This window comes from Uloborus diversus, chromosome 3, assembly GCF_026930045.1.
Source record: "Uloborus diversus isolate 005 chromosome 3, Udiv.v.3.1, whole genome shotgun sequence".
Taxonomy (NCBI): domain Eukaryota; kingdom Metazoa; phylum Arthropoda; class Arachnida; order Araneae; family Uloboridae; genus Uloborus; species Uloborus diversus.
The window spans coordinates 112,274,416-112,298,935 of NC_072733.1; the positions used below are offsets into that span (position 1 = coordinate 112,274,416).

At 33.2% G+C, this 24,520-nt stretch overlaps 1 protein-coding gene across 2 annotated transcripts in view; it reads right to left on the minus strand.

Moving 5' to 3' along the window:
- Positions 1–24,520, minus strand: part of LOC129218072 (uncharacterized) — a 208,165-nt gene that overhangs the window by 40,896 nt on the left and 142,749 nt on the right. The window contains exon 4 of one of the 2 annotated variants that reach the window (XM_054852264.1): positions 17,687–17,818. The exons of the other annotated variant lie outside the window; for it this stretch is intronic. Coding sequence (XP_054708239.1) covers positions 17,687–17,818 — 132 coding nt within the window. The remainder of the gene's footprint in view (positions 1–17,686; positions 17,819–24,520) is intronic. 2 annotated transcript variants of the gene reach the window in all.

Below are 24,520 nucleotides of genomic sequence, written 5' to 3' on the forward strand. Positions count from 1 at the left end.
GCATTAGCAGAAATGCAACAATTGACACATCTCATTTCTGATGAAAAGTAGATTGGATTTACACAGTATTTAGCCACAACCATTTAAATATTTACAATTTCCCAAACCAAAAATTAATTGTAAGTCGTAAAATAGTAATTTGTAACATTATAAATTGTAACATTGTAAGTTGTAACATTATAAATTGTAACATTGTAAATTGTAAAATTGTAGCATTGTAAATTGTAAAATTGTAACATTGTAAATTGTAATTTGTTTCACAATAATACATGTAATTAATTCGTGATAAAAGTCGCATGTTTCTTTATATGGCCTTACTATAGATAAAGATAAAAATTTGCACTAGAATGAATTTTATGTTTGCTTCAGATTATCTTTGATTCAAAATTTTCATTATGATTATTCTTGATAATAATGTTTTTTAGTACTTTCTTTATTTGTGGGTAAAGAAAGTACATACCTTTGTGTGTGTTTCATGGCCCTTTTTTTAACAATGGGTATTTAATCGTTTGTCAGAGAAATTACATGAAATTTATTGTTTTTTATCCATAACTTTTTTCTAAAGAACAAATAGGATAAATCAAAGATTTGGAACCTAAGTTAGATCACCCGTAAACAAAACCATCCCTAAACAAAAAAATCATAAAACCCGGTTCACTAAGTAAGACGATATACAAAGTTAATGAAGTACAAATCGATTTAAATGTGAGTATGATATTTGAAGAGTTCCACCAATGTCATCAAACCCGAACTTGATTACCATTAGACCGCCTGGGAAGTATACCGTTTCGAACAAAAAAAGAATTTTCCTAATCGGTACAGGCAGGGACGTGCACAGAAATTTTGGGGCCCGTCACAAATGACTTTTCTGGTCTCATCTCCATACTGTTGACCCCTATATTTCACCCCTAGTTTTAAAAATATGGGGCCCTCATCAGGTTCGGGAAACATTGTACAAACAAAAAACAAATCCGACGAGATGAGAACCTTCTCCTTATTTCGAAGAATGCTAATTAGTATATTACTAATTTCAAATTAAACTGTCGGCATTGTGAAATAGTAAATCTAGAAAACTGGTCAAACGTCGGAAATCAGACACCAGTTACAACATATTATTAGAAGAATATAAATTAAATCATCGGGGAAGGGGTGATATTCAATTCCCCTTGAATTGAACACTAAATGTGTTCAAAAACTGAAACATTAAAAAAAAAAAAAAAAGAAATTAGTGGCTAAATAAAATTATTTTAGTTTAAAAAAATATTAAGGTAATGGATTCAACTATTAAAGTAGCAAAATATATTTAATTCACTGCTTTGCTACGTAAGTAATACATTAGTAACACCTATAATTAAAATTTAACCGGCGGCTTGGCGAAAATTAATCATCCAAATCAAGCCAAAACCACGGGACCTGTGACAAATTCCTCCCGCTGACGTAAGCTGGATTACGTATCACAACTTGTGAAATTCAAAGTTTCTTGGATTTCTCCGGGACCCCTTATCAGATTCGGACCAAATTACCATGGGACCATCTGGGAAGTATGTTGTACTCTAATCATATATTCAAATAGGTAAATCATTTCAGCATAATAATTCAATCTCGAAAGGCCAAGGTCACTCTGACGTCATACTTATCCTTCCCACAATTCCCTTCTTCCCCCTTCAATAGTTTGTTGTTTGTTCTCTTGATATAGTGTGTGTGTATCTGTTTTTGTGCTGCATGGAATATATTTTAAAACATGTGTACATTTAGTTTTTAGTCATTCCTAATTAAATCTTTACGTGTTGTCCGTCTACTCGTCTATTGACTGTTCTTCATGCGTTCAGAAAACTCAACTATCACACCGCTGCCTATCGAGATAAGAAAAGGTAAGCCAACCTTTCCTTACAACATTGATTATGAGACTGATATTCTCTAACAGTGTATATGTTGAAGTTCTGAACAAAGTTAGAACTGTATATACAATTTTCTATTGAACTGTGTTTAATAAGAAAATACTAAATATGGCTCAAGCAAATTTTAAAGATTCCACTCAAATAACGAAACTGAATTCCGACAACTATGCCACTTGGAAATTCAAGATTCAAATGTTCTTAATGCGTGACGGGCTGGATGATCTTCTTGATACGCCCCCGCCCGCTGAACCTAATGCTGAATTTTTAAAGAAAGATAAACAAGCGCGAGCTATAATTAATTTATGCATAGACGACTCACAAATTATTCACGTAAAAGATGAAACCACAACTGCCGGCACATGGCAAAAATTAAAAATGATACACGAACGATCCAATTTAAGCAGTAAACTATATCTGTTGCGAAAATTATATTCTATAAAAATGCCTGAACATGCTGATATGATCGAACACATAACTCACATGACAGATTTAGTCGAAAGACTAAAAGCTATCGGTGAAAATATCCCAGATCAACATGTAGCAGCTCTTTTATTAGTTTCCGATTCCCGAATCTTACAACAATCTCATCACCGCTTTAGAAGCAAGAGATGAAGCACTTATAACATCGGATTTAGTAAAAACGAAACTAACAGATGAATGTAATCGAAGAATAGAGCAACAAGCGGATAGAAATCCTAACGCTTTAACTGCTTTTAAAACTGCAATTAATGCAAGAAATTATAATAATAAGAATTCGAATACATTATGTAGCTTTTGCAAGCGGTACGGTCACACACGCGATCGATGTTTTAAATTGCAAAACAAAAATAAAGCCGATTCTAATAATAAGAAATCGGAATTTCATGGAACCAAAAATGGCGGAAAACCTGCTCGACATTGCATGATCGCTGACTCTTCAAATTCTCGTAAAACACACGAAGATTTTTTCGCGGCGCCAGTCGATCAAAACGTCTCAAGGTTAACCGAAAGAAACTTTATTGCGAATCCGATTCATTATTCCGAACAAAAAACACATGAAAATGTTCTTTATATGGACTCTGGTTCGAGCTCCCAAATGTTTTCTGATGAGGTGTTATTTTCGGAATTAAATTATAACAAATCCTTAGCTGATATAGTTTTAGCGGATGGAAGTATTTTGAAGTCAAAGGCCATTGGAACTGTAAATCTCGATTTGAATGATGAATACGGTCTGCAAAATATCAGTTTGACCAATGTTTATTTTTTTCCAGAATTAAAAAGTAATTTAATATCCGTGAAGAAGATAACAAGCAAGGGATTCTCTGTACTTTTCGAAAAAGAACATTGTTTCGTGAAAAAGAATAATGAGATAATTATGCATGCGCATTCCGATAATGACAGTTTATACAAAATTGTTTTAAATAGACACTCAGAAAACGCTAATATTGCAGTTGAATGCAAAAATAAAAACTGTATCCGAATATGGCATTCAAGATTAGGTCATAGGAGTTATGACGCAATCAAGCAACTCGTACGCGAAGATCTTGCTGATGGAATTAAATTGGATAATTGTTGTCATAGTAACAATTGTCCAGAATGTATAAAAAATAAAATGCAGCAACTTCCATATCCAAAAGTTTCTAATGCGCGCGCAAGTAAAGCACTGGAACTCATACACAGTGACGTTTGCTCTATGCCCACTCCCAGTATTGGTGGAAAGCATTATTTTGTCACATTTATCGATGATTATACTAGATACACCGTCATATACTTACTTGCTAAAAAGAGGGAAGTTCTTTGTAAATTAAAGGACTATGTAGGCATGACAAAAAATAAATTTGGAAGAATTATACAAACTCTCCGAACTGATAACGGCGGTGAATACATAAATAGTGAAATGGAAGATTTTTTATCTAGTAACGGTATCAAACATCAACTCAGCGTTCCGTTTTCACCAGCTCAAAACGGAGTAAGTGAGCGAAAGAACAGAAGTCTTACAGAAATGACTAGATGTCTGCTGTCCCAGTGCAAACTACCAAATCAATTTTGGGGTAAAGCTATTATTACTGCAAATTACATTCAGAACAGACTTCCAACTAGAGCTTGCGAGAAGACGCCATATGAACTTTGGAGTGGAAGAAAGCCAAATTTAGCTCACATGAAACAATTCGGTTGCACAGCCTATGCTTACGTACATAAGGAAAACAGAAGAAAGCTGGACGAGAAAGCAATTGAAGGAACTTTCGTTGGCTATGATCAACGTTCTAAAGGATACAGAATATACAATCCGGTGGAAATCGTATAATTGTCAGTAGAAGCGTAAAATTTATCGAAGACTGCTCGATAACTGATAGCGTTGAAATTTCATCTCCTCCACCAGTCGAAGATTCACTCCAAGATGAAGAATATGATGATAAATCTGTGGATGAATCCGAAATGACATCTGATGAAGAAGAGCGAATACCCGAAGAGAAGCCAAAGGAAAACCACCAGATCGCTTAGGATTTCTTGCCGATGAACTTAAAAATGTTCCTGAAAATTTCGAAGATGTAGTTAAAATGAATCCAGCAGAAAAAGAAAATTGGCTTCAAGCAATAAATGAAGAAATCGAATCCTTGTCCCGGATTAAAACTTGGGAGTTGGTTGATCTTCCATCTGGAAAGAAAGCCATTGGAAATCGATGGGTATTTAAGCTGAAGAAGAATGAAAACGGTACAGTAACACGTTGCAAAGCGCGCCTTGTTGTAAAAGGTTATAGTGAAAAATTTGGAATTAATTATGAACACACTTTTGCCCCAACAGTGAATTAAATGTACAACAATCAGAACCTTTCTAGCAGTCGCAGCATACGAAAAAATGCAAGTGAGACACGCTGACGTTACCACTGCATTCCTTCATGGCGATTTAGAAGAAGACTTGTACATGAAACAACCGGAAGGTTATGTCGATCCAAAGCATAAGGATAAGGTTTGCAAATTGAAGAAAGCAATATATGGATTGAAACAAGCAGCTAGAGCTTGGAATAAAAGAATTGAAGAAATTCTAAAGAATGAAGATTTTTCTCAAAGTATTGCAGATCCATGTCTATTTTTAAAAAATGATGGAAACGACAGAATAATGATCATAATCTACGTCGACGATATACTTATAGCTTGTAAAAATGAAGATAAAATTGCGAAATTAATCAAACAACTGAACAAATTCTTCGAACTGAAAGATTTAGGAGAAGTAAGAAATTACTTGGGAATCAACATTGAACGAGATGGAGACAAATTTCTACTTAACCAAAAGTCAAAAATCGAAAAATTGAAAAAGCAATTTAGTCCGGATATCAAAAAGCCTTCTTATACACCAATGGACACATCTTATCCAAAAGAAGAGGATTCCTCTCTCCCACATGTCGACAACACGCAATACAGGCAAGCAATTGGAGCTTTACTTTATATATCTACAGTAACCAGACCGGACATTACCTTCACTGTGAACATATTAAGCAGGAAGAATGAATCTCCCAGTGAAAAGGATTGGAAAGCAGTTCTAAGAGTCATTGAATATTTGGACTCGACGAAGGACATTTATTTACAAATTGACTCTAGCAGCTCACCAACTCTTACCTGTTACACAGATGCTGATTTCGCATCTGACCTTGCCACTAAAAAATCAACAGGGGGTACTGTATTTTTCTTAGGGAACAATCCTATATTTTGGCCCACTAAGAGACAAAATTGTGTTTCATTATCTTCAACCGAGTCTGAGCTCATTTCTGCAGCCACTGCTGCTCAAGAGCTGAAATGGATATTAGATTTACTTAAAGATTTTGGCCTAATTCAAAAATTGCCTGTTAAGGGGGTCCGGGACACAAAAATCATCGAATTTTACAAAATTTTTTTATTGCTTCAAAAAATACTCTGATCTTTTCTGCTTAAACTGATGTTTGAATCTTGTTTCTATCTTAATTAGAACGAAAGATATAATCATTTTTGTTGCGCGTTGTTTTGAAAATTTTGCCGGCAGACAGCTGTTGTCATGGCAACGACTCCCCTTTAAATGTAAACAAACATTTTTCGTTGAGTTTTTTCAGATATAATTTGACATTTTTTAAAACCAATTTTAGAGAAATATATTAAACATCTTTTATTTTATTTCTATACAACTCAACTTGATCAGTAGTGAACTGAAATGAAGAGATAGATTGTTTATTTGAGAGTTTTTGGCCGAGAAAAGTTATTACGCTGTCGGCTTCCAAAGTGCTTTTTTATCTTGGTATTACTTGATACTTTTTCCGCAATTTTATTGAAAAAAACAGTTTGAAATGCCTCGAAAGAAGAAATTCGAAAATTTGAGGTCTGAAAAGATGAAAAAAATGAGAAAAACAGAACCTGATCCATCAGTGGCAGTTGAAACTGTTGTGAAGCGAGTGTCTGATCGATACGTGACATCGCCAGTGAAAACAAATTTGTCTGATGAACTCGATGAACACTACTTAATTATTAAAAATAATGTTTTAAATAGCATTGTGTCGAACTGTTGCTGTAAGAAATGCAAACAAAACACATTACTAGTTAAATTTGGCAAACAGTTTGGTTTTGCACAAGACATCAGTGTTCTCTGTAGTAATTGTGATTTTGAATATTCCAAGAATTCCTCAGGTAAAGTTATGGGGCAGAAGGAGTCATTCGACATAAACCGCAGAGCAGTCGTTGCAGTTACCGAAGTGGGGAAAGGACACGCAGGACTGGAAAAGATATCGTGTATTTTGAACTTACCATGTATGGATTCAAAAACTTTCACTAGACACCTTAAAGATTTCCATTCTGCGTCTTTAACTAATTTTCATGAGCAACAGAAACTTAATTGCACCAAAGTTAAAGACGCTCATTCCGTCTTAGACAAATCTCCTTCGAATATATTGGATATCGCTGTAAGTTATGACGCTACTTGGCATAAAAGGGGTCATACATCCAACTATGCTGTTGTGTGTTATAGACGTTCTCACTGGATATGTCATTGATCACGAAGTTGCTTCTAAAATATGCTACTTATGTGCGCAAAGTAAGCAAGCTTTAGGCGAAAAGTCCCCGGAATTTGCTCTGTGGTATGAAGGCCATGCTCCCGTTTGCCACATTAATTATGCAGGAACGTCTGGTGGTATGGAACCCGACATGGCGCTGAAATTGTGGAAAAGATCCGAGAAGCTTGGATTTCGATATGTTGAAATGGTTTCAGACGGAGATGCAAAAACTTTCCAACAGTTGCAAGCTTCGGAAGTGTACGGTAAAGACGTACTGCTTGAAAAAATTGAATGCATCAATCATGTCGGAAAAAGAATGGGAACCGCTCTACGTACTTACCACTTGTAGATACTGAAAAGAAAAGAGACGTTACACTCGGTGGAAAAAAAACATGGAAGCCTGAGTGATACGACTATAAAAAAAAATTACACGATATTACCGCAATTCCATAGTTCTTAATAAGAGCAATGTTAAAGAGATGAAGAGGGATATCTGTGCTATTCTGCAACACTGTGCATCCACAGACTCAAAACCAAGACACTCAACTTGCCCTGCTGGACCTGAATCTTGGTGTTTCTTTAATCGAGCCATCGCATTGAATCAGAAACCTTCTTCTCATAAAACAGGCATCAAAACTCCTCTTCGAGAAGATGTTATAGTTAAAATGCTGCCAATTTTTCAACGGCTAGCTTCAGATAGTCTGTTGGAAAGGTGTTCGAATGGGAAACACAAAATAGAAATGAGTCAGTTCATAGCGCTATCTGGAGCCGTTGTCCAAAAAACGTGAACTGCTCAAAAGTGAGGGTAGATATTGCCGCGGCAAGAGGAATATCTGATTTTAACAACGGTGTGAAGGTTTCAACAACGAATTTATTTGATTTTGGTTTCTTGTCCCCCTGCCAATCATCAGTAACATTGTCAAGAAAATTGCGAACGCGTCACCAGCGAAAAGCGTTATTCAAGTCCACGGAAAACTTTAAACTGTATCGTAAAAAAGTTGAACTAGCTAAAATGAAGGAAAACCAAAGGTTGAAGAAAAAAGAAAGAATATCTTACTCCTCAGGATGCTTTTAAAAGGTATCTATGCATAAAATCAACGTAAATTTTAACTTTAAAACTTTAAGCGCGTTTTTTTCCATGATGCAATTTTCCACAATTTTTTGCATTCAAATTCTTATAAGTCCAGAACTAATGAAGATAAAGTCATGAAATTTGGAGCATATGTTATTCAAAAAGTTTACTTGAATTTTTATTCGGCGAATTTAAAAAAATTTTTTTTTCAAAAAATATGATTTTTTTAAAAAAAAAGTATCTTAGAATTTTTTGAAATTTTCATTCAAAATTTTTTTACTCTTTATTGAATTAAAAAATTTTTAATCGCCGAATAAAAATTAAAGCTTAGTTATGTGTGTTTATTTTTATAAAAAATTTTTTTAAATTGACTAAGAATATTTTGAGTTTTAGCGGTTTAAAGCGACACCATTTTTTTAAATTAAATTAATTAAATTTAAATTTAAAATTTTTAAAAAAATATTTATGTTGTGATTTTGCTTATTTAGTAGATGGCGAATTAGTAAAAAAAATTTCAAAACTTCAAACTGTTTAATAAATTTTTTTCCAAAATGTGTCCCGGACCCCCTTAAGATATTTGAGGATAACAAATCAACAATTTCTTTAATTCAACATGAGAAAATGAATACTAGGTTAAAGCATCTTAACGTGAAATATTTCTTTTTGAGGGAAATGGAAGAAAATAAAATAATTAAGATTACCTATTGTAACACTAACTGTATGATTGCAGATATTTTTACTAAAGCTTTGCCTGAGCCCAAGTTCATTGACTTTAGAAATAAGTTAAATTTAGTTTAAGTTTTGTAATTTGAATATACGATTAAGGGGGGAAATGTTGTACTCTAATCATATATTCAAATAGGTAAATCATTTCAGCATAATAATTCAATCTCGAAAGGCCAAGGTCACTCTGACGTCATACTTATCCTTCCCACAATTCCCTTCTTTCCCCTTCAATAGTTTGTTGTTTGTTCTCTTGATATAGTGTGTGTGTATCTGTTTTTGTGCTGTATGGAAAATATTTTAAAACATGTGTACATTTAGTTTTTAGTCATTCCTAATCAAATGTTTACGTGTTGTTCGTCTACTCGTCTATTGACTGTTCTTCATGCGTTCAGAAAACTCAACTATCACACCGCTGCCTATCGAGATAAGAAAAGGTAAGCCAACCTTTCCTTACAACAAAGTATATCCTTACAAACGAAAAAGAATTTTTCAAATCGGTCCAGTAGTAATGGAGTAATCAGAAAATATACATAAAAAGCCGCAGACGATATCATAACCTCCTTTTTTGAAGTCGGTTAAAAATCGATGATAGGTTGGAAAAATAGGCTGTTTTTCTAAAGTATGGATGAATATCTTTACGATAATAATTTTTTCATCTAAAATTTCTGATATCAAATTACGTGCATAAAACCCATGTGTCTAATAAAATCAAGTTCTTAAAAGTGACTTCAAAAATTAACAGCAGGATCGTAACCAGAATAATATTTTCAGGAGGGAGGCATTTTTAAAGCAGTATATTGCCAACTTCTATTAACATCTAAAAACACAAAACTTATTTCATTGCATTTTGTGCTTTTTATGCAGAGGAGTCGTCCTTAAATGATGTCACTCTTTTACCAGGGGTTGTGAAACTGTGACAGTTTGTAACAAAAGGGAGGGAGGGGGTAGCAAAAAATGTTACGTCGCACATTTTTAAGAACAGTATGTTTTTAAAAAATAGCGTAACATGTTACGAGGGGAGTGGTAAAAGGGAAGTGTGACACTTTGTGATAAGGGGGAGGAAGGAGTTACATAATTTATGGAAGGCTCCTAAAGTGAATTTTGCTATTGTGTAAGACAGGTTGACAATGTATTAGCTTCAACTACATTATACTTAGACTTTATGCTTTTAATTTGATAAGTGTTTCATCACAAGCAAGTGCAGAAAATTAATCTTAAGTTCTGAAACTCATACAAACCCACTCATAAAAGAAAATCATTACGTTTTGCTTTTTTTTTACTTATAAAATCATAGACAGTCAAAAATGAGCTTTAAAATTACTTCAAAAATCGATAAACTGTAAACCATATCAGTAAAAACTGGTTTTCTTTTGATTAAAACAAGAGAAAAAATACTTGTGAAAAATAATAATAGCAAAACTCTTGCATCAATCCATCAATATTAATTACTCAATTCCTGTACCCTAAGTGACGTCCGAAATAAAACAGACCATGTTGACCATTACGTCTCGAAAATGAAAAATAGATTCCGTGCTTGTCTGTCATGAGCGAAGTTGTTCCCAGTTGCCCCCAAGTTTGAGTGGTGGGCGCTAGTTTATAAGATCAAAAAGTATAAAAGGAAATTCAATTTTCGATTCATTCCACTTCGTCTTTTAACAGGCCGGTTTCGGTTGCCACCTCGACTCGTCTTTCAAAAGATATATTTTTGTTATTCAATAAATTTTGACGTTCATTTATTTAATAGAGTAGAGTCAGCGATATTTCACAGGCAAAGATGTCCCACATCGGTAGAAACGTATGTTACTTGCCTTTCGACCCGAAACGGAAGAGTAATTTGACAAAAAAGCCAACATCTAGGAACAGGTTGGCGAGACAAGTTTGGGAAAAAACGTGCTTGAATAATCGGAAAGGCACTAAATTGCCAATGCTGATGGCACTGCATTTGCAATGCGAATCTGATACCCAGTAGGGATGAAGAGGTTTTCTCTATTTTCTCCCCTCTGCGAAAGCGCTGAAAGGGAGGTAATTAAGCCTCGTTTGTTCGATCGTTCATTGCTAAAAGGTAGTAGAAAAGTCATTGTAGAATCATCAAGCGTAATTTATAATGATAGCGACACGTAAGTTATAATGATAGCGATTTAAAAGAAATGGGGCAAAATTAGAATGGCGCAAAAGTATAAAACGAGTAAAAATTTTGAATCCTTAAAAAAATTTTGAATCCTTAATCCCTCCTCCTCATTTTTTGAATCTTGAACTACGTATTGAAATTCTGAGCTGTATGAAAGTGGAAAATCGGCGAGAGAATTAATAGAGTACGATTTCGAATTCTTTCCAGCACGAAACAGCAATGGAGAGCTTTGATAATTACACTGCCGACTGAGACAAACATTTTGTGGTTAACGAGTCAGCGAAAAAGAGCGTTTTTCAATCAAATTTAATATTATTAGTTACGGATTGGTTTAAATTAACTAATCAGTTCGCTGTGTGTATAGTTAACGTCTTTTGAGCAAATGCATTTTTATGCCTTTCAGGCACTAATTCGGTCTCTGAAAATCAATTTACTAATATGCTAATCATGAGCAAACTAAACTTTCAACTGAAGTGATTTATGGGATAATATATAAAGTCATCGAAAATTCAGATGCAATGACAAATAAATTCGTTAGAGCAATTTATTTTTCATTTTGAATTGAAAAACATTTGAATTGCAACAAGCAACATTTTGAATCCGATTTTGTGAAAAATTGTTGGAGAAGATTGAAAACTTAAGTCACAAATTGTATCAAATGTAAACAATAATTAAATAATATACTATTTCCCTTTTAGAACAGTCTCAAACTGTGAACAGTCTCATTCTATGTATTAGATTTGCTTATATTGTGTATTATAGAATTATATTGCAACTGTACCGAAAATCCTTTAAAGCGGCCACCCCCTTTGAACGGCCGAAATTTTACGGAACGAAGGGGTGTCCGCTCAAAGAGGTTTCACTGTATAAGGTATATTTGCAGATACTAAGGATCTAAACGCCAAAAAAAAATTTGATTCATATTGTTTGTTCAGTTTATGGCTTAGGCTACTTTTACGATATCTAACACATTCTGAGCAATTCCTAAAACATATAGTCCGTGGGACAGTCAACTATATCGTTTTATTCTACGACAATGGAATTGCAAAATGAAAAAGCAGCAGAAATGAACAAGAAAATATTCGATGGTTAAAATACTAAAATATCTTGATTCGAAGTTGGTGCAAAAAAGAAAAAAAAAAAAAAAAAACGACAATAAATAACTGATCTATTTGCAAATCGCGTAATTAATATTACGTCGAATTTTCTTGAAGAGGACCAATATGGAAAGGTGAAACGACGAAAATTTAAACAAACCTCAGTTCTTACGCAGCGTTTATTTTGTGCCAGCAGTGCAGTATGATAAAGTGCAACAGCGTTACTTTGAGTAGAAAAGAAAGTCATGGTTTTCTTTCTAAATTTTTTATTTTCATAGTTTTTATTGTAATGAAAATAAGTTTTTAACAATCGTTTCGTAGCTGTTGGCAACCAGCGAACTGGGTGATAATGTTTACGTGGAATATGCGGAATTTAATGAAAAAGAAACGTTGTAATTTGTGGAAATATGCATCGCTACAGTATCTCCTAAGAAAGATTTCATTTTAAAACATTGCATTTCAAATAGCAGAATGAACTGACAAGAGATCAGAATGAGCTGACTAAGATCGCAGAACAAGCAGCTCTGACACAGAACATTGCAATCTATGGTATTCTGAGATGTATAATTAGTTATATTCTATGTTCAAATGCTTACTAATTGCTTAGATTACAATTAAAAATGCTTAATGATTCCCTTTAATAGTCTAGAATACAATTCGTTTAATTGATACTTTTTCGCTATGGCAAATACAATCGCTTTGACGGCGCTTAGCGACTTGTCCGCTTTCAACTAACTTGATGAGAAAAAAAAAAAATACACATCATTTATGTCGCGCGAACGTTTGCTTCTCATGTTTTAATTTCACATTTTAAGGAAACTTTTATTGTTTTTATTTACTCGATAATTAGTGGATTAATTTATATTCTAATGGAACTTTTTAAAGTTTTATTTAATGAATTGTTTTAATGGAATGTTTTGAAGCCCATTAAAATGACAAAATAATGTCTGGCATCTCCAAACAAAGTTTCTATGTAACTTTGATCAAACATGGCGGCAATAAATGGAATGAAAAAGAATCGCCAAGATTTAAAATGCGCTAACAGAACAATATGCTTTATGTAATACTATTAAAAATATGATTTGTGTTTAAAACATAAAACCTTAGATTTTGAGTTTTTGACGAGATTTTATCTGATTAAAACAAGATTTAAAAACATATGATGTCAAAAACTTAACTGTTTCAAAATAACTTCAGAAGTTAATCTAATGGTGAATATTAAGAATTATAAAGAAAAAAAATCTTGTTAAATTAAATCAAGAAACAAATTATTTCGGAATGTTTTGCATAGACAGATGCCCTTTTTTCTGCATTCACCTATATAGAACTTAAGGTATCCGACTAGTTAGGAGAAACACTGTATTAAAAAAAATAACTAGTTACATACTATTTACTTGAATTATTCAACATGTATAAATGTTGCAAATGTAATAGACCACAGGTTTAAGAAATGATGAATGCATTTCAAGTATTTTGAGGGTCATGAAATTACGCAATTTTATCCAGAAATTTCTCTAAAATTAGTCACCTTTTTTGGTAAAAAGGCTATAAATCAAAAAATATTTTATCATTTACATAATTTGCGGTCTAATCTGCGGTGTATTAAAAAAACGCAAATAAAGGTTAGACTTAACACGCATTAATATACTGCAAACACTTAGTATATAAATGCTTATGACTTGAGTTCTAGTTCCCGTAGATAAAAAATCTGAAAAGTTCTATAATCTTACAAAATGGTGCTATTCAAGTAAATTATTTTGAGAAAAAGTAAATTTTGGTCAAAAATCGCCTTTTTAACCCAGTCGGATATCTTAAATGATCAAATTAACTAATGCGCAACATTTGTATATATAAAAAAGTTACTTACCTGTCTTTTTATCTGTTCTTCCTTATTTAAAAAATATTTTAAAATAAATTGGATACTTTCTTACATGGAAGATCTAGCAGACGATACTGGCCAAGTAACACAATATTTACGTTTTCACTGCTCATCATTGGTTCAGAGCTCTCGTACATATGACATCATTGCGTACGCTTCGCCGATAAAGAAGGACACTGCTTCATCGATAATGATAAAATAGTTCTTTATTTTGATTTCAATTTTATCATAAATGCACCAATATTAAATCAAGATATTTTTTCCTCGTAATAATTCAGCTTTGATTTGCAGAAAAATAATATTTTACGTTTTGCACTTTCATTGTCGTAAAACTCGATTTCTAGCGATATTTTCTGAGTTGTACCACGGACTAATAAGCAAATGTAATCTGCAAAAGAAAATCCCCCCCCCCAAAAAAAAGCAAGTACGGACGTGAATTTATTCTGACTAGTGTTCGCCCAGTGGTCGAAATTCGACCATATTCATAGAACAGATCTAACAGTTATTCGAAAGTTGTCTTAGGAAAGGAAATTCAATCAAGACTAAAACATATCCAACAGTTGCAACTAGACGTTAAATCGCGGATATCACAAATTTGCCACAGCGACTGCGCATGCGCGGAGACTTAGCTCATTGGACATTCTGTTTTCAGATTCTATGTTGTTTGTTTATACTTAAGCAGGAATGAGATTAGAATGCTGTCCCCCCCCCCCCCCCAAAGTTTTGCCGATACGAAATTTCCTTCCCCCTGTTTTTCAGTTTTGATATATTTATGGAGGGAAGAAGTTTTAAATGTCGGCGCGAAACTGGGGTTAAACCATTACAATATTTTACGTGACAAATTATATGAAACTGTACGCGTATGAATACAGCACATATAACTTTTTAATTGAAAGCGAAAAATAGCACTTTTTTATTGGTTTGCTCATTTTCTAAATTAATGGATTTTTCACAAACAACACATAATGAATTGAAAATATATGAAATACGTGTGTGGATATCCGTGCTTTGCAGTAATTTGTTAGCTGAAAAATTTTTTGCAATTAATTTAAGCAAGACTTTTAATGAGCTTAGTCCGCGCGAAACATGCGCATTCGCTCTGGCAAATTTGGGATATCCGCGATTTGACATCGAGTAAAGTTGTACAGATCTTCTGACACATTCAAATTTAAAATATTTAATGGCTTAGTTTTTTTTTGCTTGGTGATAACGTGCGTTATTTCGTTTTTTAAATGAACTTTTAAACAAAACTAGGTATTAAACAAGACAAAGACTTCTATCAAGAAAAAGATAAATCACCAAACAATAAAAATTGTCCCATAAAACGTAAAATAATCCACGATTTAAGAAAAAATATAATTAAACAAAAAGTGAAAAGCTAGATTAAAATAGCCCTCAAGCTGTAAAACATTTAAAGAAACCTTCATGAAATCGTTGAATAATCTGTGAAATAAAGAAACTGTAATAGAATTTATTGCAAAGTTGTAAAATACTCGAAAACAATATAATTTAAAATATAGTATTTTATTATCCAAAAAGTTTTCTTTGCAACAGAGAAGATACAAGGATTGCAATAAAATTTTAACCGCCCAATTCTCGCAAAATGAACGAAGAATCGGGAAGCTTTTCAAAGTGAAGTGGTTGCTTGGTGAGCAAAAAGCTTCCCGCCAAACAAGATAAACAATTTAAAAGATCTATCTATATTTCTGAGGAGTTGAAGGTGGGAGGAGGTTCAATGGAAGTAGCTGTGATGAAAAAGGAGAAGAGGGAGGATGATAGTTTGGCAGATACTTGGCGGGCAAACTAGATATCATAACTTTTTATGGCTGAGGGTTTTTGGGTTTAGGATACAGGTTTTCTTTTTTGTGCGGAAAAGTTAAAGGTTTTCTTGGCGGGGAAATTTTTACAACAGGGTTGTTTTTGATGGGATTTTGAGTGACACATCGCAACAGAGATGTTGGTATATTATTTGGTTGATATGTTAAAAGTACCAACATTACGAAATTTCCTCCCTACATAAACTGATTCATGTTTATGAAGGAAAAGAGAGCCAAGTAAACATTTTAAACATCAGTTTCGTTTATGTCACCTCTAAATGAATAGGAATTATCTATTTCTTACTCCGATAGGTTATAAGTACAGCCCAGTGTAGTTTGAGAGCTAAGCGACTTTTCTTTTGTCATGAGAGTAATTTCTTCCGACAAGAAGTTAGATTCACTGCATCACCTAACCTTTTATCATGTGACCGTACCAATTTCTTCAGCCAGTAAAATAATTTGATGAACGAGCTATTTCATGTCATATTCGTAAGCCATCGATCACGCATGTGGCTTTGAAGCAGAAATCCTGAGTTCTGATAATATCGTTTCATAATCTTTTCCGAGAAGTGAGATGAAACGGTTTCTATCGTTTGCTTATCGAGCTCCCTATTAGGAATTTTCCTGATTTTAATCTAATACATGGGGAGTAGTCCTCCAGGGGAGAAAATCCTCCAGTAAGATATATGTCTCTTTAGTACGTTTGGAGCAACGCACATTTAGTAGGGAATCCCGGTGAAGCCTCGCGCAGTGTGAAGGTATTGAGGGATAATCGTTTCTTTTTTTATATTTTTAAATCAGTTTCAACAAAATCCATTGAAGTTGTTGACAAGTGATAACTACATACACTAATGATATGATCAGTAACAATGTACATAGGGGAAAGGGGGGGGGACATGTGAATGTAGTATGTTTTACTAAGAAAACTTCAAGCAAAAAAATTTGAAAAATTCTCCAGTAATGGCAGTACCGGTCGTAATTCTTGATCACACTTTTAGAGAAATAATTTTATATGTCTGTGGTGACAATTTCTTTGTTTTACCAGGTGTTGTATGTAATTTCATCAGTTTTCGTCACGCAAAAACGCAAGGATGTTATTCTGTTCACCGATATTTCTGAAAATTTTCTACTTGAATACTTTAAAAGGTAGTTTAAAATATGATTGAAAACACATTCGTCGGCAATATTTCCTGAGTTGGTTAATTTTATTTATGCATCAGCGTTAGAAAAGAACGGAAACGAAAGAATGTCAGCTTTACACAGATGTCATTTTGAAACTAAAACTGAAAATTACGTGGCATTACGTAGCTGCTTCCTAAAACAAATCGTTAAGAACCATTAGCCAGCGCAAAAGGTTAAAGTGCAAAATGGTCGTTTCGGTAGACGGAAAAAAAAATCTTTTGCATAAAATATCAATGAATTTCACTTTTCAAATTATCTCAAATATTTTTTTAATATTCAAGTCTTGAAACTTTTATTTTTTAAAGTGTAAAAGCATCAAGTTCCACAGTGCTTTAGAACAAAAATCAAACTTTAAGTAAGCTCGTCACATGCACATACATCTACTACAGAAATATGCAGGATAAAAGTCTAATAACTAATTACTTCCGCAAGCTACAGCCCAGATTAACTACGTTTTATGGTTATAAACACTAGCTGATCTAAAAGAAGCAAGTCTTTTACAATGCTGTAAAGCACTAATATTTACATATCATTGCTAGATTAAAACTTAGAAATTAGTTTAAAAGATACGCACGATACGAAAAATAAAATTAATTCAAATTGGTGCTTTTTCTCACAAAGTAAACTGAAAAAAGCTGAGAAACTATTCGAGTAAAAAAAATCAAATCTAGAAAAAACAACCGATTCAAATGAAAGAAGTCTATAGCTACATCATCCAGATCAAAGCTAAAGATGGCAAGTTTAAGGATTGTGCTACAGTGATAAAATGCATGAAGTTGCAAAACTTTACCAAACTACAGATTCATATTTAAAAGCAAAAAAGATCTTGCAATTGAGATTCAATCTCGAAGGAATTAGACAAAGAAGATTCAATCCAAAACGATAGATGGACTATACCTGGACGAAGCAGAGCTGTCCGGATAACCACAGCTTGTCTCTATGTCCAAGCTGACTGCCGAATCTAGGCTGTGATACTTTCGGGCCCTACTGTGCTGCCTGTCTGAACTCCTGTTGAACACGACATGCTGCCTGTAGAAAATAAAAGTCTAAACTGTTACATATCTTTCTTGCTCGAAACGATGCATTAAATAAAGCTATTGAACGTAGTAACAGTTTGAACATAAGCACTCTTTTGATTAAGAATACTTCTCTGCGACCCCGAGTGGGAAAAATAATATTTTTATGTCTTTCCAAAATGGAAAAAAAATGTTCTCAAAAGCCTCCATAAAAGAGAACTTTATTTCTAAGGATTTCAAAGCAGTAACTCTGAATTTACCCATTTTTCTTCAGTGTTCATTGATTATAACGTTTCGTATGTCAATCGGGATTTTATTAGGAAATTCAAACAACTGTTACTAAGATAACTTTTATATGTTTGACAGGTACAAAACCTTGCTTTAAAGTTTTTATCTTAGTCTATTTGATCTCTAGTTTTTGAATATCACTCCCGCCCTCCCCGATTTTGTGCTTAGTACGCCAATATTACTACGTATTTTTACAAGCAAATACATCTTCTTTCAATCCTTTAAGAAGTTCGTAACAAATAAGAGAAAAAATATTAAAGTGCATAAATATTTTTAAAAAATCATAAGTTTGTTTTGGAGGAAAAAAAGACCTTGAGGTTATTTGCCAATCTCGTGTTGAATATCCGATCAATATGAATCATTAACACCATACACTATCTCACCAAAAGTATTGGAACACTTTCAAAAATTTATTTTTACGAATTTCTTGAGAAAAAGAGACTAATTGTAGTGTAAGTTTTGTCACATAAAAGGTATGCTCCAGCTGTCATTTTTCAGCAAAAGTTATCTCACCAATTTATTTTAGGGAGTAGCAACGAATGGAAGAAAGACAAAAGTTTTTGATCATCCTTCACCGTAAATGGTTGAGAATAAGATATAAACTTCTGAAATAAATTTGCATTCTATGTAAAATTATTTTAAGGATTTTCGTAAAAGTATTACTTATATTCACAAATAAATACGAATTTCTCTTAAAAGTACTAATTTCAATATTTGGCACATTTTTGTACAGAAACGTACAGAAACGTGAACATAAAACGTTAAGTTTTCTGTCCTAGCTTCCCGAACCTTTAGAACATTTGACAATACACCAAAGAAGTATAATATTAAAATTCGAAATAAATATTTATGTTGGACATTTGATGAAATATGAACGCTGGAAGCAATTCATTTTTCACTGCGCATGCGCGAAAGATAACAACACATTACCTTCATAAATTCACATCTAAGTATAGATGGAGGTGACTCTCGTTGTTGGGGATGAGCAGAATATCAATTATTCTCGGATAAGCGACGAACCGTAAGGGACCATTTGCAGATTGCACTTGATTGTGCACTTGCTTTGATTTTGCACTTGCTTGGAAAAGTTCAGCGTTTCTAAGGTGTGATTCGACTTAAAAACAGATTATTTGTAAACAGTCACTTATGATTCATTACACTTCCGAGAATTGATGAAATACAACTCATTAGATTGCCGATCTCTTTTTAATTTTTTTTTTAAGATATTCAACTGGCTTTTTTTAATAATTTGCAACATCTATTTGGGTGTGGAGTGAGAGAAACAGAAAAGCCTCTAAAACTCATTTCTGTCACAATTAATTTGCAAACTAACTTTTTAAAAGAAGAATAAAAGCTATTTCTGGCTAATAACAGTTGCAAAATCACTATACACCGGTTTCCATGGCAATCACCATTCGTTATTCGTTATAGAGCAAGATTTCCTCGTAAACGACAGATACTACTTCAAGTTCGTTTTTTCATGCTTATATCAAAGAACACCATCCGAAAAAACTCTTTATAGGAAAATATCTGTTTTTTCAAATGGTACCAACGAAAAGAAGATACGAGGGAACAAACTTGAGCTACAGCGCATTGAAAAAGGCTATTTTTCATGTGAACAATTTTGATAGTCACTTAGGATGAAAATATCTCCTAAATAATCAATATTTAAGCTCTGCAATTGTAACCCATTAAAAACATGTATATTGAAAAAATAATTACAAAGTACGAGCTTTTGAATTATTTTTGTTCAGAACTTATGACATTCTAAAATACAGGAAAAAATTTCCCCACCATGTTTTGTCAAGTCTTTGTATGTGTGCTACAAAAAAGTTGATGAACTCAAATTCACAAAAGTACTAGAACGTATTGATAGCTAAAAGTACCTTGAGCTCCTTAAAATTTCAGGCTTCCAGTGTGATAAAATTTTCAGCCACCTAAGCTTAAACGTGGCAATTCGATACGACAGACAGAATTTCGAGCGCATTTTTTCAACCTTGTCTGAGAGAACACAATAAAAAAAAATAAAAAATAAAATAAAAATCTGAGTAAGTACGAACTTTTGAATTATTTTTGCTCAGATTTTATAACAACCTAAAATGAAAGAAAACATTTCCCCACTGAGCTTTTTCGTGAGTTTACATGCGTGATACACAACATTTAATGTGTTCAAACTCACAAAAATATACTTGAATGTATTAGCAGCAAAACATACTTTAAGGTCCTAAACTTTCAGGCTTCTGGCACAGGGGTGCTCCCCTCCCCCATGAGCAAGGGTGCACATTACCTAAATATCGCAAAGACCCCCAAAAGCAAAAGCCTCCCTCAAAAATTGAAAAATCCCTCTCAAAATAACCCTTTTAAAAATTTCACTGGTGCAGTCTGCGCCATGACTCCCCCCCCCCCCCTTAGGTGGGCACCCCTGTTCTAGCATGATAAAATTTTCTGCAACCTGAAGCCAAACATACCGATTTGTCACAAGAAGCTGGTCTGCCATTTTAGATCACTTTTGTGGGACATCCTTAATTCTCAGGATTTGGATCTCGGAAAATTGCAAAGGTTAGTTTCAAAGACATCTCTACACCTCTATAAAATTTCATCCAAACCGGAGATGGTCGAGTGCGGACCACTAGGTCACTTGACATGGAATGACTCATAGAGAAAAATATAAGAAAAGTAAATAATTTTAAGCCTATGGATTGCACAAAACCTGAGATTGATGGAAGAATTCTAATTTTATATTTAAAATCAGCGTCAAAAATTACCTTAGAAACACTATAAAGTTTCATCAGCAAAGATCTTTGTTTACCACGGTTACTGATACGAAAGAGTTCGATTTTGTTTGAACATTTGTTAGAGATTTCGGGGTGCTATGCTATAAATTAACAATATTTACACCTTAAATTCCTACCGAATAGTTTCAAGAATCCAGAAGTTCACTCTCTTCAACCACGCCTCATTTTGTAAGGACTCTGCCGCCAGTATACCAGAAAGATCAGTATACTAACAAACATGTAGTTTGCTCTCTAATGCCTTCACGATTCATTAGTTAGAAGATAGTTTTATGCAATTATTGGTGATAGAGCCTTTACAAATTACGGCGTGGCTCAATCGTGCACCAACCCTGGATTTTTGAAAGACATTCGGCACTCATGCAATCCTTGGCAAGTAAATATTGCTGATTGGACAGCATAGCTCCCAGAAATCGCTGAAAAATGTTTAAATTAAATCATAAAATCTTCAGTTTCAATATTTAGCAGAAAAGTATTCAAATACATTTACTAATTTGATACAAAATTTTCAATCTAAATATAGCAACTAATTTGGAATAGAGGATTTTTTTTTATTTTAAGGGCTTTTTAACGCTTTCAAGAAAATACTCTTCTCATAATTCTCAGTATTGCTGAAAAATAAAGTTCAGCAAGTATTTTCAATTTATATGAGACATGAAGGACGAATACGGTCAAGAGTAAGATTATAAAGAATAAAGTTATTTAAGGATATTTTATTGATAGTTATCTGATAATCCTCTAAAGTACTCTTTGCAGAAAAAGTGCATTTATCCTCTAAATGCTTTTAGTAGTTTTATTGAGATACGTAAGTGAAACTTTATTCGAAAACTACTCATTTATTCCAAAAAAAAAAAAAAAAAATACCAGGTGGCTTTGAGAAAATATACTAGCAAATAGTTTATAAGTATTTCTAGCAGACGTTTTTTGGTGTGTCACTATATGACTGCAATAAAATATTCTACGAATAAACTATTTTATGTAACTTCTACTAGTTATCAAAATCTATCTCAACCACGTTTTCGAAAGTTTTGTGTAAAAATGCTACACTTATTTATTCATGCAGTTTATTTATTTACCGCATTTTTAAATTACAGACTAGTTATACTTTTCGGGCAAATCTGAAACATAGATTATAGTTTTAAAATTTGTTTATTTGCACTGAAAAGCTTTTAAACCTATAATTAAAATCTGAAAGTGTTTGACAGTTTGATTGAACTTTTATATCTCTTTATTGAATGCTTGGTCAAAGCTAGAAAATTATTGAGAAATTAATAAATGAAAAAAAAAAAAAACTTGATCTAAACTATACACTGCTGAAATATTTGCCTTTGGTCAAAAATCCCGTACTACGTACAATAAAAATAAGTAATAATACAGGGTTGGCATAAAAGAATATCCCGGTTTTAAAAATGTATATTTCATAAACTATTACAGTCAGCACTATAAATGATACATAAAGATAAAAATAAACTGTGAAAGTTTTTCTTCACTCACAAATGTTCAATATGTGTGCCTTTCGTAACGCGACACACATCTGTAACATACATTTTGGAGTGTTTCACTGTCATTTTTCGTAATGCTACACAGATACGATTTTTCAGTTCTTGCAATGTTGCAGGCAATGGTGGTGTATAAACACTGTCTTTGACGAAATCTCATAAAAAAAAATCACATGGGGTTAGGTTTAGGGATCTGGCTGGCCAACGCGTAATAGATAAATCATCATCACCTGCACGACCAATCCAGCGTTGCAGACGTTGGCGCAGCGACGCTGGGGGTTTGTGGGTTAACTCCCCACCCCCCACCCAGGGATTTAACATTGTTTTCAATCTAATACAGTGGCTAATACACGTGTAAGCACTGTTGTGACCCGAAAAAACCTTCTACAAGGAATTTCTGGCTGCGCTAGTGCGGAACGTGCATATTTAAGTAGTTATACGAACGTTTAAAAAACTTTCACAGTTAATCTTTATTGTTACATATCATTTATAGTGGTTAGAATAATAGTTTATAAACTATAAATTTTTAAAACCTGGATATTCTTTTATGCTAACCCTGTACAATAAAGTATACGAAACCCAGAACAAAAACGAGCATGTGTATCACATGATTTCCTTTTACTCCAATTTAATGTAATTTCCCCATTATTGGCAATTTTAATGTGATTCAAAGGTTTACCCTCTAAATATCACCAACCGTGGCCAAATTAAAACCACATTTTAAAAAAAAGTCCGCCAAATTTGTCGCCAAGTTGGCGACAAAACTTGGCGACCAAAAGACTGGCGATGTATCGCCAAGTGTGCGCCAAATTATAACACCACTTGAATATACATCGAAATTAACCATGATTTCCCCCCAAAAAGGGGCAAAAGACCTTTTTAGAAACACCCGAATGCAACCAAAAGGAGCGGTGCACAACTAGACCCCACTAGGAGTCTAAGTACCAAATTTCAACTTTCTAGGACATACCGTTCTTCAGTTATGCGACATACATACGCACATACATACGTACATACAGACGTCACGAGAAAACTCGTTGTAAATAACTTGGAAATCGTCAAAATGGATATTTCGCGAGTCTATTCGTTCTTAGGCACTTATCCACGTGTGGTCGAGTCGAAGAAAAAAAAAAAACTCAGCATTCATTCGGGGGTGAGCAAATGGAAATTAAGATTTTTGAGTGAAAATTTTTTCGCGAATACAATTCTTCCTTTTTTGTAAAAGGAAGTAAAAAAAAAGTAGTTTGTGCATTAACAGCTTCCATTATCTTACGGTAGATGTAAGAATCAACAACTGTGATTTGCTAATGTCTAAAATCTACTATATTTTGCAGTACTCTTGTGAATTTTCAATGATTTGATATTCAAATTTTAATCTATCAGACATATTTAAAAAATCATTGCAACAGTTTTTAGATATTATTACAATTTTAAGAATTTTTTGACGTTATTTTATTAATCGTTTTAAGATTTAGGAAGCTACCAGTTAAAGAACATTACGAAAGCTAATTAATTTACTAATTATTAAATCAAATAATATATGCTAAGTTCAGCAAAAATTGTAAGCTCTTAGGGGTCAAAAAACATTTTGGGAGCTACACACGACAAATTAATTGTCAGAGTTTATTATGTTATAAGAGTGAAATTTAGAGTAACATAGATGGATAAACCATGCATCATTTTGCACTGAACAACTTAACTTGTAAAGTAAAAAAAAAAAATCGAAGTAATAAAAAAAATAAGGAAAACTAGCTAAATTTAAGAACTAAATCAGAAAATGAAACTTCTAATCTTAAATTTTGGAAGATATTTATATGCTCAAATCTCAATTCCGGCAAAAATTCTATCTAATACTCAAAGAAAATTTTCTGTTCATTTTATAATGCTTCTAATAACATTACTTACTTATATTACTGAGTCTCACAAATTTGTACATTCCGTTTCCTTGAAAATCAACAACTCCTGCACTTAATTTGTAACTATATTCTTCAATTCTAATCGAAATGTCGAAATGCTAATTTATTTACTTTTTTCTTTCCTCAAATAACACATACGTCAAATGTGAATTATACTTCCTTAAGGGAAAAAAATGAAAAAGTTGATGGTTATAAAAAATTTTGAAAAAAAAAAAAAATA